Source organism: Toxotes jaculatrix, chromosome 11, assembly GCF_017976425.1.
Source record: "Toxotes jaculatrix isolate fToxJac2 chromosome 11, fToxJac2.pri, whole genome shotgun sequence".
In the NCBI taxonomy this organism is placed as follows: Eukaryota; Metazoa; Chordata; class Actinopteri; family Toxotidae; genus Toxotes; species Toxotes jaculatrix.
This window is the reverse complement of record NC_054404.1, coordinates 9091305-9107431: the sequence shown is the minus strand read 5'-3', so window position 1 is coordinate 9107431 and position 16127 is coordinate 9091305. Positions and strand designations below refer to the sequence as shown.

General features: G+C 42.2%; 1 protein-coding gene across 3 annotated transcripts in view; it reads left to right on the top strand.

Moving 5' to 3' along the window:
* Positions 1 to 16127, top strand: part of ctbp2a (C-terminal binding protein 2a) — a 60022-nt gene that overhangs the window by 31101 nt on the left and 12794 nt on the right. Inside the window, exon 2 of one of the 3 annotated variants that reach the window (XM_041050436.1) lies at positions 14086 to 14091. The exons of the other annotated variants lie outside the window; for them this stretch is intronic. Within the exon in view, the coding sequence (XP_040906370.1) occupies positions 14086 to 14091 (6 nt within the window). The remainder of the gene's footprint in view (positions 1 to 14085; positions 14092 to 16127) is intronic. 3 annotated transcript variants of the gene reach the window in all.

Here is a 16127-nt window from a genome sequence, read left to right as displayed (position 1 = left end):
TCCAAAACTGTTGTCAGGATTATAAATTAATACCATAAAAGGATAACTTTTGCCATTCTGGCAATCCATCCCCCTGTCCTACTTTTCCTTTCCGCATTTGCCATGATCCCAAAATGATACTTACATCTCGCTTTCTTGTCTACTTATCTCTGTGAGAGCCAGATTTGTCAGAATTCCTTATACTTTGTGTGAAGTCCTTTTATTATTTCAGTAATCTCATGCAGTTCTTTTGTCAGAATGACATATCACCTCATTAAATACAACACAAAATGGCACTGACGAGGCGCTGTATAGAGGATTTGGGAGGAACAGCTGTCAGCACGCTTTCTGATACCTTTTAAATTTTAACAACTGTGCGCGGTCTTCATGTTACAGTCTATCAGTCACTGCATTCATGTGTGAACAGTTCACATTAAGACTTCTCTGACCAGAAAAGTCAGATATTGTGTGCAGTAGTGTTAACTGTCTTGGAACATGAGGTGTCCAGACATGCATGCGCATTAGTTTGCAGTGGTGTGCATCTTTGTACAATATGTGTGACTGTGTTTACCACAGTCTCTTTTCAAAGGTTTTATTTAGCTCTCATCGGCTGTATGTGATGCCCTTGGTAAGCAATTGGAGCAATAGCAAAAGCGCAAGCCACTTGTTAAAATCATATAATCTGTGACAGCTATACAACATTCAGAGAGTTGCATAATGGTTATAGCGGCTCTTCAGCTGTGGTATCACTGTAACTGCAACTGTTTTTGATGAAGTCCTTTCTGCTTTGCCACGCACCATCTCCCTACAGCCCCCCCCCCCCCCCCCCCAAGCCCTTGGTGTTGTAAACACGGATGTCTTAGTGCATTATGATAATGAGGGTGAATCAGTGTAGCCTGGGAAGGCTTTATAGCCACTTGGACTACACAGCCTTCCTTCAGTCCTGCTGCTGTCAAAGTGGACCACTGAACTGCATTGAATAACAATTAGCTTTGTCTGGTTTACATGTGAAGTGGTGTATGGTGGTGACTGCCAAACTTTTCAGTTATGGTTGATTTTTTTTTTTTTTTCAGCTGAATGTATTTGATTGTGATTTGTGGCCCAAATTCATGTTTTGATTCCAGTTCAAAATGAAGTGCATTCAGGCCATGCATCCTTTTTTTGTATTCATCTGAATCATTTATTTGGATACACATGTCACACAGAAGCTTTAATTCAGCAGCATAAAAGCCGCTACATAAAATTATCTTCACCATCTTTCACACCTGTGACCTGATAAAAGTAAATTTCAGGCATTTTAGGCAATAAGGGCCAATTTCTCCATCAGCACCTGCTCACCGGAGGCTGACTAGCAGCATCACTGGACATATAAAATCGAATTACAGTGCTGATGGCCAATGTGTGATTGTGTCATTTTCTCTGTGCAGGTTGTAATGAGAAGGGGGTGGGGCGGTATTTAATCCTTCAGATCCTCCATTTCCACTGCTGCACTAATCCACAGATACTCTCATTCTGTTCAGACCAGCCTCCTGGCTTCCTATGAGACTGAGGTTGAAATGGACTTTAATGGGGGCCAAGGCAGACTGGGAACAAATGATTTAACTGAGGCAGTTTTGTTGGCGTCTCTGTGATTTTTAGGCCCGAGAGAACAGATATTAAACAATCTCCATTGCTTGGCTGTCATAACAGGCTGCAGTTCTTAGCACAGACGGACACATGCTTTGGAAAGGATTTCTTCAAGTCTGCCACATACAGTACACATACATCGCATTGTTAGTACACACACAGTCATCAGAGTAGACCTCATTTGCATGTGGGTGACATTTGTTGCTTTGGTAATTTCATCTGTTAATGGACACGGCCGCAAAGCTGCTCTGAAAGCATATTCCTAAATTGTATGTTGCTAGGCAACGTGGATTTTGGTGGTAATCGTAGGCAGATTTGCTTTTGGTTAAAGGGTCGGCCCATTGTCAGAAAACATGGCAAATTTACTCCTTACTTTTTTTTTTTCTTTTACAAAATGGCTGGCTGAGCTAATGCATCAAGAAGAAAGAGGTGAATGAACATGACATGTTCATTCTTTTCATGTGGGATAAATTAGGAGGCTTTGCTTGGGAGACATTATATGCACAACAAAATGTGATTCAGCCTCTAAAATTTCATATTTATATTTTGTCTGGAAGACAAGTGATATTGTAATAGCAGCAATAACACATTTTGCATTCCTTAAAATCCAATTAGCTATGAGTTTATGATACCTCCTGAGATTTCTGACAACCTCAGACAATTCATTAGTTACAGCAGTGAGTTGCACACACATCCAGAAAGAATTTCCCTCTGAACTAAGAGCCCCAGTGTAAATACAGATGGCATGCCCCCGCCCTCCTAAGTATATGATGCTTCGTGGAATACCCTTGAGCAAGACCCCGCCTCTACATGAGTAACTAGGACTCACTCCCCTTCCCCCATACCAGCATAATCACTGTATATGACACTGAGGGACTTTCACTTCTTTACTTCCACCCTCCCGTCCGTGGACTCGGGTCAGGCGACCTGATGCCAGCTCAGGTCAGTTCAGCTCTACGTGACACACTAGCCGCAATTTTCTTCCATGCTCGCGCCTAGCGTGACGATGACGATGGGGGAGGTTTACGGCATATTTGATCTGGAGATGGCAGATTATGTATTAATGGGGTCCAGGTCAAAGCTACAGGCAGTTGTTACACAGAGTAAGGGATTAAGGAAGAGAGAGAGAGGGACAGAACGAGATATAGTCCTACTGCTACTGATAGATGATGATTGCTGGCTGCAGGGTGGAGGAGGGGAAACAGGGCCTTGACAGCTACAGCTGTCAGGCAACCTTGGACTCTTTGTGGAGATGAGACTGGCTGTCAAATGTTGCAACTAGACTTGAGAGAGTTAAACTTTTGGCCTTAATCTGGACTGACAGTCAAAGGTTGTCTTTATTATGCTGATGGTCACTCTGTGTGTCGCACACGGCCCTGAGTACCTCAACCACTGGATTAAATTGGGTTTTTTCAGAGCAACAAGGGATATACGGAGACATTATCTTAATTGTGCCTTTGAACATCTAAAGTCTCTGCTGGTTTAATCTGTGAAAGTCTGACTTCACCTTCCTGTAAAAGCACTGCTCATTTTTTGCATAGACAATAATAGGTGACTGGCAGATATGAAACTCCTATCAGCTGTGTTAGAACATATCTGGTTGTTTGATTAGAAAGTCCTAGGTACAAGGTTGTGTACACAAAGAAATTAAAAGAGAGTCGTAAACTATGATGAGTAACTTGTGAAGAAAAATCCACAGAGCTAGAGTACTGCAGGTTTTAGAAACCTGATTCAGCAGTTTAAATCAACCCGTTTTCCTATTCTGGGTCAGTTTTGGATGAATTCAGCAGCTTTGGCTCACAATTGCAATGATGAAGCATTTTTCATTTACTGTTGTTCTCACTTGAGCCTGACTGGCTTCTATTCCTTAACATTGCCAGCTGAGTTTCATGGGTATCACAGTATTTTAGAGCCATTTGCCAAACCATATTGGCAGTGAAAACATAATTTCTCCAAAAGTGAAGTTGAAATAATTAAAGCTGATGGCCATAACATAACCCTATAGTAGTGTTTAATTATCCAGGAGACTCCTGTGTTTTACTGTATGTAGGATGATGCGTGTGTGTGTATGTGTCTGTTTGCATGTGAGCGGGTATAAACTGGCGTTGGCAGGTGGTAGAGGTGGCGTCTGTTAAGGCACAGTGCAGAGCTGCTCTCCCCACCAGATGTTCCTCTTAATATCAGGCAGTGATTTCCTTTTCCCTCATGAGTAAATATAGTCCCTAGTCCGTCTTCTCTCACTCTGCCAGGAATTGTAAATCTTCAGTACTCATTTTCTCTTCATCACTTATTCCCTTGCTTTTTCTCTTTGCTTCAAATCAGTCCCAGTTTCCCTTTGTTTCCCATTGTCTCTTTTTGACTCTTGGTCTCTCTCTTTTCCTCCCTCTCTTAGTAGAAAAGTCATCTTTGCGGGAAATGATTTGCCTATGACACCCTCCACACTCAGCGGAGTGAGTTGGGGAAAAATAAGTTAGAAGTAATGCGAGAAATATGTTTCTAAACAAACGTCATACCCAACTCAGCACATTCATTCATGACAGTGGTTGTGGGTTACAGAGCCCGTCGGCAGGAAAATGAGGGAAACATGGAAAGCGAAAATGGGAGGTGATTAAACCCAGCCAGAGACAGCAGAACAGAGCAGAAGACTGAGCAAGAAAGATCAAGAAGTGCAGTTAAATGCATTGAGGGCTGCTTTAGATTAGATAGCAAAAGACTGCTTTAGAGGCAGAGAGTCTCTAAAAACGGGTGGAGGGGTGCAAATGGGAGATTATCTGACTGGAAACCATGTCATGCCATCTTGGAGCAAGTGAAGGAGGAAAGCAGGAGGAGGACACCTCCAACCCATGCTGTGCTATATATATGGCTTCTGATTCACACAAATGCATAGAAGATGGAAGATAAAAACATACTTGCAAATTGCAAATGCAACTGAGAATGTTTAGTAGGATTTAGTAGCATCTTGCGTTGAGGTTTCAAACTGCAACCAACTGAATACCCCTCCACGCCACCCCTCCCTTTCCAAGTGTGTAGGAGAATCTACAGTGGCCTTCAGGTAATGTAAAAATGCAAAAGGCCCTCTCTAGAGCCAGCGTTTGGTTTGTCCATTCTGGGCTACTGTACAAACATGGCGGTGCAACATGGCAAAGAAGAGAATGTGCTCCCATATGTATACAAAAGGCTTATTCTAAAGTCAATATAACGATTCTTAGTTTAAGGTGATTATACACAAATTAAACATAATTATGAACATTTTATTCCAGTTCTGTTATTGATCCTCCTAAATCCTATGCACTGGTCCTTTAAGCAAACAATAAATTATCCTTTTCTGTAATTAACTATTGGCTCTCATTTTTAGTGCATAGTTATAAGTCTAGCTCCCAACCTGCTGCTCTCTCCTGAATTTTTTTTTTAGAAACACTATTAGAAATATCATTAGAAAAACATACATCTACAGTATATTGCCTCAGAAAGAGGACAACACCTGTCCAAGACACAGTATCTATTTTTATGCTGGTCTGTTTGCAGATTTAGTAGAGTATACCAGCTACAGATAATAAACTAGGTGCTAAGAGAGTGGACCTTGAAAGGCAAAGTCCGACCAGGGAGGCAAAAAGCTCTTTCTGGCCAGTTTGCTGCATCCTTTCAGAGAGACTTGAAGTGATTAACTGCTGTTGTGGGAGCAGAGGCAAAGGAAGGACAGAAGAGGTCACATGCTCAAACATTTGCAGCTCAAAAGAAAAAAAAAAAAAGAAGAAAAATGAAAGCAATGAAATGAGAAGCTGAAAGCCCCTGACTCCTATTCTCCTCATCAAGTCTTGCTTCTTTTCCTTTCCTTTTCTTTTCTCCCCTCTCCTTTCTTTCTTTAAAAGATGAGGAAGAATAAAAAATAAAGCAATAAAATGAGAGGCTAAAAAGCCGGTGACTCCTATTCTCCTCATCAAAAGTCATGCCTTCTTCTACCTTCTTCTAGCTCTTCTTCTGTCCTCTCTTCTCCTCTCCCCTCCTCTTCTCTCAGTGCCAACCAGGGAGTCACCCTGAATTATTCATTTTGAGAAAATGAAATGTTCACGGGTGTTAAATCAGAGCGAAGAAGAGGCCGAGCTGACTATGTTCTCTGTATACATTGTATGTGTGTGTAGCCAGGCATTGCATTAACTTAAGCGAGTTGTAGATATGTTTAGAGGTGCAGATGAATTTCATTTTCACCCAGAGAAAATATTATACATTCCTCAGTAGGCATGTCAGTCGTGTTCATGGCTGCCTGTTCACACTCTGTTTGTCTAAGCCTGCAGCATACATGAGGGATGTAAAAAAGCAATACCTTCCCCCATTCATCCTCCATCCTCTCTCACACACACTCACATCCTCTTTACATCTCTCTAACCAAGGCAGTTGGCTCAACCCACAGAGAAAGTAAAAGGTGGAGGAGAAGATGCTGGAGAGATGGAACGATGCACAGACGGGGTATGAATAGGAGAGAAAGAATTTAAGTGCTGAGATGACCCATCTAAAAAAAAAAAAAAAAAGAAAGAAATGAAAACAAAAAAAAACCCCTCAACATCTGTTGTCCACCTGCAGCTGTGCCATCTCTCTCTCTCCCTTGTTTCTTTTTCACTGCCCCTCTTCTCCTCCTGCCCTTCTCCCCAGAATCTCGTTTGTGCTTCAATCATTTGGCAACAGCGTGCCATGCAGATCACAGGAGACAGATGGGATGGTGAATTTTAGAGGTCAAATTATACAGTAGGCCCTTCTCCCTCCAGTGCGCTCTTTTCATGAATGAGGCTTTTTTACTCCAGGCCCGGTTTGTGGGCTTTGGTTACATGTTGTAACCAAACCTCTTCAATGGAGCTCTTTAAACTCACTACGCTCCTGCTGAGTTTACAGTAAGTACACGCAGTACGTCAGACACAATTCAGCAGCATGCTACAATGCATGGTGTGTTTCTGTTCAAAAACCACCTTTACTGTTAGCTCATTCATTCATTCATACAACTGTTATTTTCACCTCTGATAAATTTATCAGTTAGGTTATCAATGAATCTAGAACCAGTAATTTTTTTGGCTTTTCTGCTTCAAGAGATTAACAGACTAAAAATCAAAATTCGTGTCTACTAAAGCCCAACTGATACTGGATTTTTGAAGCAGTACTAATATGTAAAAATACATGAATAAATAAATAGAGCAAGAATACAACAACTGGAAATCAAATATCAACTGATATTTACTTTTACATATTTGTCACTTTTTAGTAAAGATCTCTGAAATTATTAATTATTCGAATATTTGTAGATTCTGAATTTTTCAATGGATGAGAAGGTATAGATTTAATCAATTTGGTAATTATGGATATATATATATATATATATTACAAATATTTTCAGTAATAAGTAAGTCTTGGAGAGGATCTTTAAACTTGAAATACAAAAGTTAGGGGTAAAAAATCTGCATTTATGCATTGTAATATCTGTCACAGTATCTGTACTAATAATCTGGATGATTTATTGATTAACTGATAAACTGCCTGGTCTATAAAATCTGAAACCTATGAACAATGTCCATTGTAAAGTCCTGAGGTGATATTTTCAAGGCTAAGGTGATTTCTCCAAATTGCTTTTTCTGCCTAACCCACGGTCCAGACCTCAACCTTTTCAGGTCATGGTCATGTGAGGTAAGGAAACAAATCTTGAAACAGTATGAGATTTGGCATTTTTGCTTGAAATTTGCTTGATTAATTTATTATCAGAATGCTTTCAGATTACATTTCTGACAATTGACTAATTTGTTTCAGCTGTAAAAAGTTAAACTTATCACCAGATGGCACAGTTTCAGGGTGTGTGTTCCTTCTGCAGAAGTGTTGTTGTGTCTACATATGTTGACCTGTAAGCAAAGGGTTAGGGTTAGGGTTAGGGTAACCCTAACTTCTTAACCTTCATAATCAAATTCCTTTAAAGGTGTCTGTCAGAGTCAAAGTGGCTCTGTGTTGTCCTGCCCTCTCAGACTAGTGTAGTAGTAAAAGCTGCTAATCGGTTTCTCCTCTGCTTATGTTTAAATCTCAGAATCAAGTAGACTCCTGGAAGGATTTTCCCAAGTGTTGCCATAAGTTCACACGTCGGAATCAACTGTGCTTGTGTCTGCACACAAACGACACTCTGAAGTGTGTTTGTGTGTGTGTCTGGAGACTTGTAGATATTTTTACATATGGGGAAACAATTTTGTATCTGGAGGATTTTCTTTTAAAAATAGTGTTCGCAGATGTTGGTGCTATTCTACAAGATTTATCCCGCCTTTGAGTGCTTACTTCAGCTTTGTACGTAACAGTCCTCACCTGTGTCTTTGTGTTTGTATGTGTGTCTAAGCCCTTTGTGCGAGCATGACAAGTATTGATGTGACCATTGAGTAACATTCTCGTGTTGAAGCCCAGAAATGCGGTACTTAATGGCTTGTTGAGCGGCAAAACCAATCAACTTGTGCTTGTGTTAAAGAGCGAGCAGGATAAAAATTGCAGCTCGAGATTGTGAAGCAGAGTTTGTGAGCAAGAGGGAATGAGACTGAGAAGCAGGAGGGGAGGGTGGTGGTGGTGGGGGGGCTGGCACTCTTAAAGGACCGTGAAGGCCAGATCACAAATAATAAAACAGAGAGACAGGGAGGGAAGAAGGGAGGGGAGGAAAAAAAAAACAGCGAAGGAAAATATGTTGAGCGAAGGGGAAGGTCGGAGCGAATGGAAGAGGGAATCATACGTGTGCCAGGAACGCTGCACCTCTCGCTGCGACTAGGGCTCTTCAAGGATTTTTTTTCCCCCCTCCTCTCTTTCGTCTCTTTTATTTACCCCCCTCTTTTATTTTCTCCTGCATAGCTGTGGCACCAGCTTGTTTTCTCTGCCTTTTTTCGTCTTTTCCATTTTTTTCCTCTACCCCCCTCCACCCCTTCCCCTCTCTCTCTCTCTCTCTCTCTCTCTCTCTCTCTGTCTTTCTGTGACTTGCAACAAAAGGCTGACGGAGTGAGCCTGACGTCTGAATGAATAGCCCAAACCTGCCGTGAAGGGAGAGAAGAAGGAGACGGAGCAGGAAAGAGGAGGCTGAGGAGAAAAGATACAAGTGATCTGGCTGAAGAGGCGGAAAGAGGAGAGCGAAGAGAAGTGTTGATTGCTGAAGACGAATAGAGACCCAATTTTTTCCCCCTCCCCTTCTTTGGAGATTAAAGGAGTTTAACCGCACTGGCGGGTGTGACGATCGTAGTTCTCGCTCCTCCGTTCTCCCCCCCCTCAGCCGCTGCCCTCCTGTGCCACCTTCCATTTTTTCCCTCCCCACTCTCAAGAGTACCCGTCATCTGAGAAAGAGAAATGGAGCTTCTGGGGGTGAGGTGACGAAGGAGGACAGATTTGGAAACAAGCAGTGGGAGAGTAAGTGAAGACAGCGAAGGAAGACAGAGAGCGGGAGGGAGGGAGGCTGGAGGAGGAGGTAGAGAGGAGACAAGAGGATAACCCCAGGGCATACTGTGTGAGAATCCCCCAACGCCCACTTTTTCTTTTTTTTTTTTTTTTTGTATCCCTCTCCACTACATTCCCTCTGCCATGTGCAGCTCCTGATTTGAAGAATGTGGAGGCAGCATTTCCCAGGCAAGGAGCATGTTTCATGTTGTCTTGTGTGTGTGTGTGTGTTCATGTACTCATGAAGGGTAATAATAAAAAGCTGTGCTGTGTGTGAGAGAGGTGAGGGGGGCGGTAGGGATTTGGCTTTAAGGCTAATGAGCCTCTTATGTTTTTGCAATGAAGTGTGTCATGAAAACTGTGTGTGTGTGTGTGTGCGCGCGCGCGCGCACGCGCGCACGAAGGCAAGGACCCATGTGAGTGTGTCACTGTTTCCTAACACACGCACACTCTGCGCAGCAGCAAGAGAAGGGTGAGATTAGATGGGTTGTCATCTGGAGGGTCAAAGGTCACAGAAGAATGGGCATGCGAGTGGCTCCGTGTTAGCGTGTTCATGGTTGTTCCTGTGTGTGAATGCTGTCTGTCTCAGGGTGCATGTTCAGCAATGAACCGTGGATATAAAGAGGCATTTGGAGCTCATTATTTTTGATATAATATGAAAACAATCAGTAATATCAGGGTGAAAATTTGAGTAAAAACACGATTTGAAGCGCCAAACAAATAATGCTCATAATCAGCAGCTAATTTAACACTTTCCTCCCGCTTTTCTCTTCGCTTTCACTTTCCAGGGACAGAGCTATCAACGTTGCAAAAATGCCTTTGTATACTGTAAGCTAAGTGTGATCAGCATTGCATCTTCAAGCCGCAGCAAACACAACTTTTAGTGTACGTTCCTGTGCTGTGCACGCTCGCTTGTGTGTGTGCATGCCAAGAAAAGCGGGAGTGCACTGTCTGCTGTTCATTTGCACTGACAGCTGCTTTTGTCTCAGGACCCCAGTTGTTTTTTAGGCCTTGCTATCGAAGCACAAAAGACAACATTTAAAGAAGGGAAGGTGATGGATGGATTCCCCTCCCCCCCGTCTCTCACTTAGCGTTGTCAATATCACACTGACATCACCTGTGATATGTTCATGTCAGCATATGTTCTCCGCTTTCTTCCTCTCCTCCATCTCTACAGTTTTTACATGTAGTTTCGCCCTGCCTTCTTCTCACCCCCTCTATCTCCTCCCGCCCTCACCTCTCTTGGCTGGGCGTTTGGGTGGTGATAAGTTTGGAGGAGGGCAGGCAGAGGGAGGACAAACAAGATCTTTGTGTGTCCACATAGTGGAACAAGAGACAGGCTAGGGTGGCGGTGGTGCAGCCGGGCGCTGATAGGGTCCGGTGCGGGGGCCTGGAGGAGGCAAGTCTGCCAAAAAAAAAAAGATTACACCTCCCCTCTTTTCTACAGATGCCAGGGGATCATAAACACACTCAAGAAAGCAGACACTCCCAAGAATACAGGCGCCGGATTCTTGTTAACATGTACGCACAGTTGTAGAGTGTAACAGTGCTGTTTTCTATTAAGTAGCGTGCAGGTGGATGTACACAACCGGCATTAAAAACACAGAAGTAGAAGGGAGCAATGGCAATGAGAGCTGTGAATGCCCTTGAACATTTTATTTAACAGAATCTGTGACATGCCTGATAACCCATCATTAATGATTATCATCTGTGGGTGTATGTGAAGCTAGGTGCCGTGCGTGTGTGTGTGTGTGTGTGGGAGATTTTTCTGCTCAAACCTCACACACCATGGTTGGGTTGCCAGTTTGGGCTGCCAGCGGCATGTTGCCTTTTGGGGGCAAGATTTGATAACATGAAATCAAGCTTTTCCTTTCTCATTGCTGCACTTGCCACATAGAAAGCCCCCTGGGTTATCGGCTTGCAGCCCCCCCATCCCCTCCTCTTGGACTATCCCATCACTGAAGCCCCCAGCTTGGGAGTTGCTAGGTAACCAGAACCAGCTGTTGGTCCTAAGCCCGTTGAGCCCGTTTTTGGCTCCACTTCAACTGCGGAGTAGTTTTCTCTGAAAGCTCGCTGTGAACTCGGTGACCGCCGCTGTGGCCCTGACATCATCGTGCCATGGAAAATCTTCCTCACTTCCTTTCATTTTTCAAGTTTTATTGTTCCACTGATTCAGGGACTGGTGTGGGAGCGTCCATGGCATGTATCACACCACTCTGAGTAATTTAGGAGCATTTCATCACCTTTCGCACAAAGAGGGGGGAGAGGATGGGACATAGAGCAAGATAGGGCATGAGGAGGGAGAAGAGAATGAGCGGGTGGGTGGCGAGGGTTTGCCAAAAGAAGTCACGTGTAGTTTGGAGTCAGCTGAAAATGACATCGGGATGAAAAAGAGTCTCTAAAGTGTGTCACTCCTTTTGTAGGTGAGAATACTAAACTGTCTCAGAACGCTATTAAAAGAGATTTGAGATGGCAGAGCACACAGTGTAATTATTCAGGAAATCACAATAGTGCAGGTAAGTTAATACCACTCTGCAGTCCCAAAGTGGACCATTTACCTCTCAAAGTGTGTGTGACTACCTCACAAACAAGCCACAAGTAAATCTGAGGGGAGTGCATTAGCTTACAGATGAAATCGTCTTTGTAAACCAAACGAGGCATGTTTGAGATCCATGAAACCACAAAACCAGAGCACAGGATTTGTCAGAAAATAGAGCATAAGAGGCAAAGATAGCTGATGTTGTGTGATGTTATTAAATACCAATTTGAAGATTGGTTTCCAAACCCAAGGGGAGAAGCACAGGTTTGCGCGAGGGTTTATTTCCTTTTCATTGATTGTTTGCGCTCCACTTAAGAAATGATCCTTCTCCCTCTGAAAACTCTGACTCACAGCGTCTGGCAGCAGAGCTTTCTGAGCTGCTTTTCCAAGATCAGCCCTTCCAAATGAGAGAATTAGACACCAGATCGTATTCACTAAGGAAAGACATATTTCTACGAGCTCTGCTTTTTTTTTCTTTCCTAAGGTTTAAAAAGATGTCTTCTATTTCTGTTGTCAGAATCCAGAAAGGCTTTTTAGTGTGGAACATCTGCAATCCATTTGTGGTTGAAAGTACGCTCTTGCCAGCTCTGCCAAAAGTTTTCATACTGCCTGGAGAATCATCCAGTTTGTGATTAGCGTTGGCTAAAAGATGATATCAACCTTAGTACACTCAAGCTTCCCTTGAGGGATGTAACAACAAACGACCCCCACTGAATAAGACTATCTGCTGTCACACTGAACACGGTTTAGATTTAGTTAGTCAAGCTGTTGGCTTTGTTTCTTTATTACATGCTGGCCTACAGACAATGCTGGCTGTTGTGCTATGATAAATACTTTGGGTACAATAACAGGAAATTGGCACAGACTATTTGCATTTTAATCCAGCCAAGATATCCTACCGCTTAATGTAAACCATCTTTAGTCATGTTGTTTCTACTGCTCACAGAAGTTTACGTAACTGCAAATAGGCCCTTGAAAAACGTCTCTGTGGTGCATTTTTGTTCCGCTTAAAAGTGAGTCTGGTGTTCTGTCTGGTGTTGGGTGGGACTCTGTGTTTGGACAGGGAGAGTTCTGGCTTTGCTTTAGTTTCCTAGAGTCCAGGTTTTGGGCATGGCTGCCGGGTGGGGTGGCTGGCAGGCCGCTGCCAAGCTCCCCAGGCTGGTGCCAACCCATGGGAGAAAGACGGATGGAGAGAGGGAGATGGATATAAACACAGAAAAAGTGGTGGGACACAAGTTAAGTGAAGTAAAGAAAAATAATCAGATGTGATCTGTTTTTTTCCTTCATTAATAGCTGGGTCTGTGGCCTACAAGTACTGCCCTGAAAAAGCTGCTGGGAACCACAGTAGGATAACACAATGAATAAAAATGATTGGTGTAACTTATGGTTAACTTATGGTCTCCCTTTTGGGCTGTTTTACCAGTTTAAAAATCCATAACTTCTGTCTTAATGCGTAGAAGACCGTAGGTTATAATAGTTTGTTTTTTTGTGATTAGGAAATAATTATTTCATGATCTCTAATTAACAAGCTTTGTTTTGTCAGGATTACAAAACAACTAATTTGTCATCTCAACATAACTCTGATTGTCTTCTCATAATCATTACATAAAAATGTGCTTGATTCTCATACATTAATCATATGAAATCAACAGGCATACAGTAACCATTGCCAGTTATGTTGCTGCATCAACAGATGACTGTTATTACAGCCGTCTGCAGCTGCAGGCTCATTCTCAGTCTCTGTAATATCCCTGTAATATTCCACGAGGACCAATAATGCCCCTATGGTAATCAACATTTAGTTTACAGAGCACCAGACTGGTCATACAGTAAGGCGGTGTAATATTCCTATGATACTACTACCAGTGTGTCTGTGGTAAGTTTACAACACAGTGTCCTTAACATATAAAAGACCTCAGGATTTATCATGTACAAAATGCTTTTTAGGCAAGGATTGAATAACAGTTTTAATTATTTTCATTTTTCTGTCCAAATCAACGATTCCAAGCAATTTGTAATTAGAAAACAACAAAATGAGTCATTAAAGGTTTTGTTTTACACATTTCTGTAGAAGTTGTACAGCATAGTGAATTTTCTTGCGTTTAAAGCAGCACGTCATCTTCTCAAGCCTTCTGAAAGTGTGTAGGCGTGGCAGCTTCCTTTCATGTGAGTCGCCCTGTTTGTCTAGTTGGAAAAGTGGCAAAAGACAGAACATTACGTTTAGCTGCGTTCAAAGCTGTGTTCATTTTCACTTCTGAAATATGAGCTCTTTGGGCTGTTTTAAATCGAATCAAGGAGGGAATGTCAACCCGCATGTCGCCACCAACACTTTTAGTGCAGTTAAAGTTCGTCACTGGTGATTTTGATTTGTTTAAGAACTTCAAAACGGTGATGGATTCTACTCAACCTGCACTGACAGGTGGAAAATGTAATGTAGTGTGCTTCTGACAGTGTGAGACTTGAGACTAATGCCCCAAAACTCATTAAGTTTGATGTTGATGGACAATCCCCTGGAGGGATGGGTGACAAGAGGCCATTCCAGAGTCAACAGTCAGTAACACCATTTCAAACAGAAAGTGTGTTTATTTCTTTGTGAAGACACAGGATGTCCGAGTAAGGACTTTTTTTTTTTTAATCTCTACACCTTCATTCTATTAAAACTAAATATACAAAACACACAATTGCTCAAGTATGGTAAACATGCTGTCATTTTCATTTTTTTTCCTTTGGCTGAGGGACTGAGGGTAGATTTCTTTCTTTCTGTCCAAAACCAATGAGCTCCTTCAAATCACTGGCCAGGTATCCGAGTCATTAAGACCCTCATTAACAGCCTTGTTAGGAGCTAATTATCCGCAGATTCATCATTTGTTAAATGCGGAGCCACGTTCTGCCTTATTAGGCTGGAGAAAGACTATTAGCCATCAGGAAATAATTAATCAACAGCATTTTGACCTACTGCCTACAAGTGATGCTGCTTTTTCCACTCGCTGCTTTTTGTTTATATGTGTATACAGTGCAACCGACTGATTCTGTGTTTGCTGTACTTCCTCTCCTTTCATCTCAGAGTGTGTGTGTCTGTGTGTGTTGTTCACGTGTGAGCACGCGCGGCTGTGTCTGACTGAGTGGCGGTACGTTTCCTTGTGTGTGACCGTTGGATGATAGAAGCATTTTGTTCCTCAGCCAGTCTGAGCTGTGATAATGAACTCTGCAGGAGTGTGATGAGGAGGCGCAGGGAGAGCCGCGGAGCCACAGGTGTGTTTGGCGAACTGTCCTCCTCTCCCCAGAGCCGCCTCGCTAACAGGCACTAACCGCATGCACACACAAAAACAAACACACACACAATGGGTCCCTGCAGTGAGAGTAATACATGCTTTCAGCTTATACTCTGAAAAAAAGGAACAGAAAGATTGAGGTCACCTCTTCAACATTATTCTTTTTAACCTTTTCTTTCTTCTTTTCTCATCATTCTTCTCCTTTGAAATGCCATTTAGGCTTTCATGAAGTACTGCTTTTATAAGGAGCACTACACAATAATAATATTGTTAATGGCTGTAATATAATTGAATATAATGAAAAAATAATCTCTTCATCTCCAGAGCATTTTATAAAACAAGAGTTATAAAGCAGCAGTTATAAAAACCTTCAGCTCATAAAATCAACAGAAAATAGTGAAGACCAATGTAAGCAAGACATAAAACATAAAAGCAAAGCAATAAAATAAAATCAAGTGCAGAACAAGGTCAGCAATAACCAACAGAATACCATTGTAGCCAAAAAAAAAAGTCTATAAAAGTGAGTTTCAATTTTTTTTTTCAGAGTCTGGGTGTGAGCCGGTTAAAAAAAAATAAAGTAGCAGAAGCAGAGACATCCTGACTTTTAATCATATGTATGGATCAAGCTCTGTGGTCAAGCTCAAAAAACACAGTTTCCCATAATGCATCTCTATAGCTTCTTTCATTAGCTGCCTCCCTAAATACTTTTTGTTGAAGAAACATCACGTGTAAAATGAGTGGAGTGCCCCTTTAAAGGCCCGTCCTCATTTTTAAAAGTGAGTGGCTATGTCTAACAATTGACCCTACAAGTAGGCAACACACTGGAGATGTTAACCCAAGAAATATCAACAATAGAAATACACTCATTTTCCCTCAAGTTTTTTTTTTTTTTTTCAGCTGTCACCAGACTCTCTTCTTTGCCCCGCTGCTCCTTCCAACCTCATCCTGTTTCTCACCGCTCGCTTCCTTTCCTAGTTCTTCATCTTTTAATTCCCTGACTGGTGAACTCTTCTCCTACACGTCTCCTCTGCTTGTCGGGATTTTGTGCTGCACACAGCCTCTGAGATGTCTGAATGCTGTTCACCTTCCCCTGTGGTTTGATTAAAAACAGGAAGAACAGAAACAGACGGAAAGAACAGCCCCAGAGATGAATGAACACTATATATATATATTTATATATATGTGTGTGTGTGTGTGTGTGTGTGTGTGTACACAGGGTCTGTGTCAGTTTATCAAAGCTGGGATTAATGACATACTGCTAAGCTCTTTTTTTAAATCATTCCCAT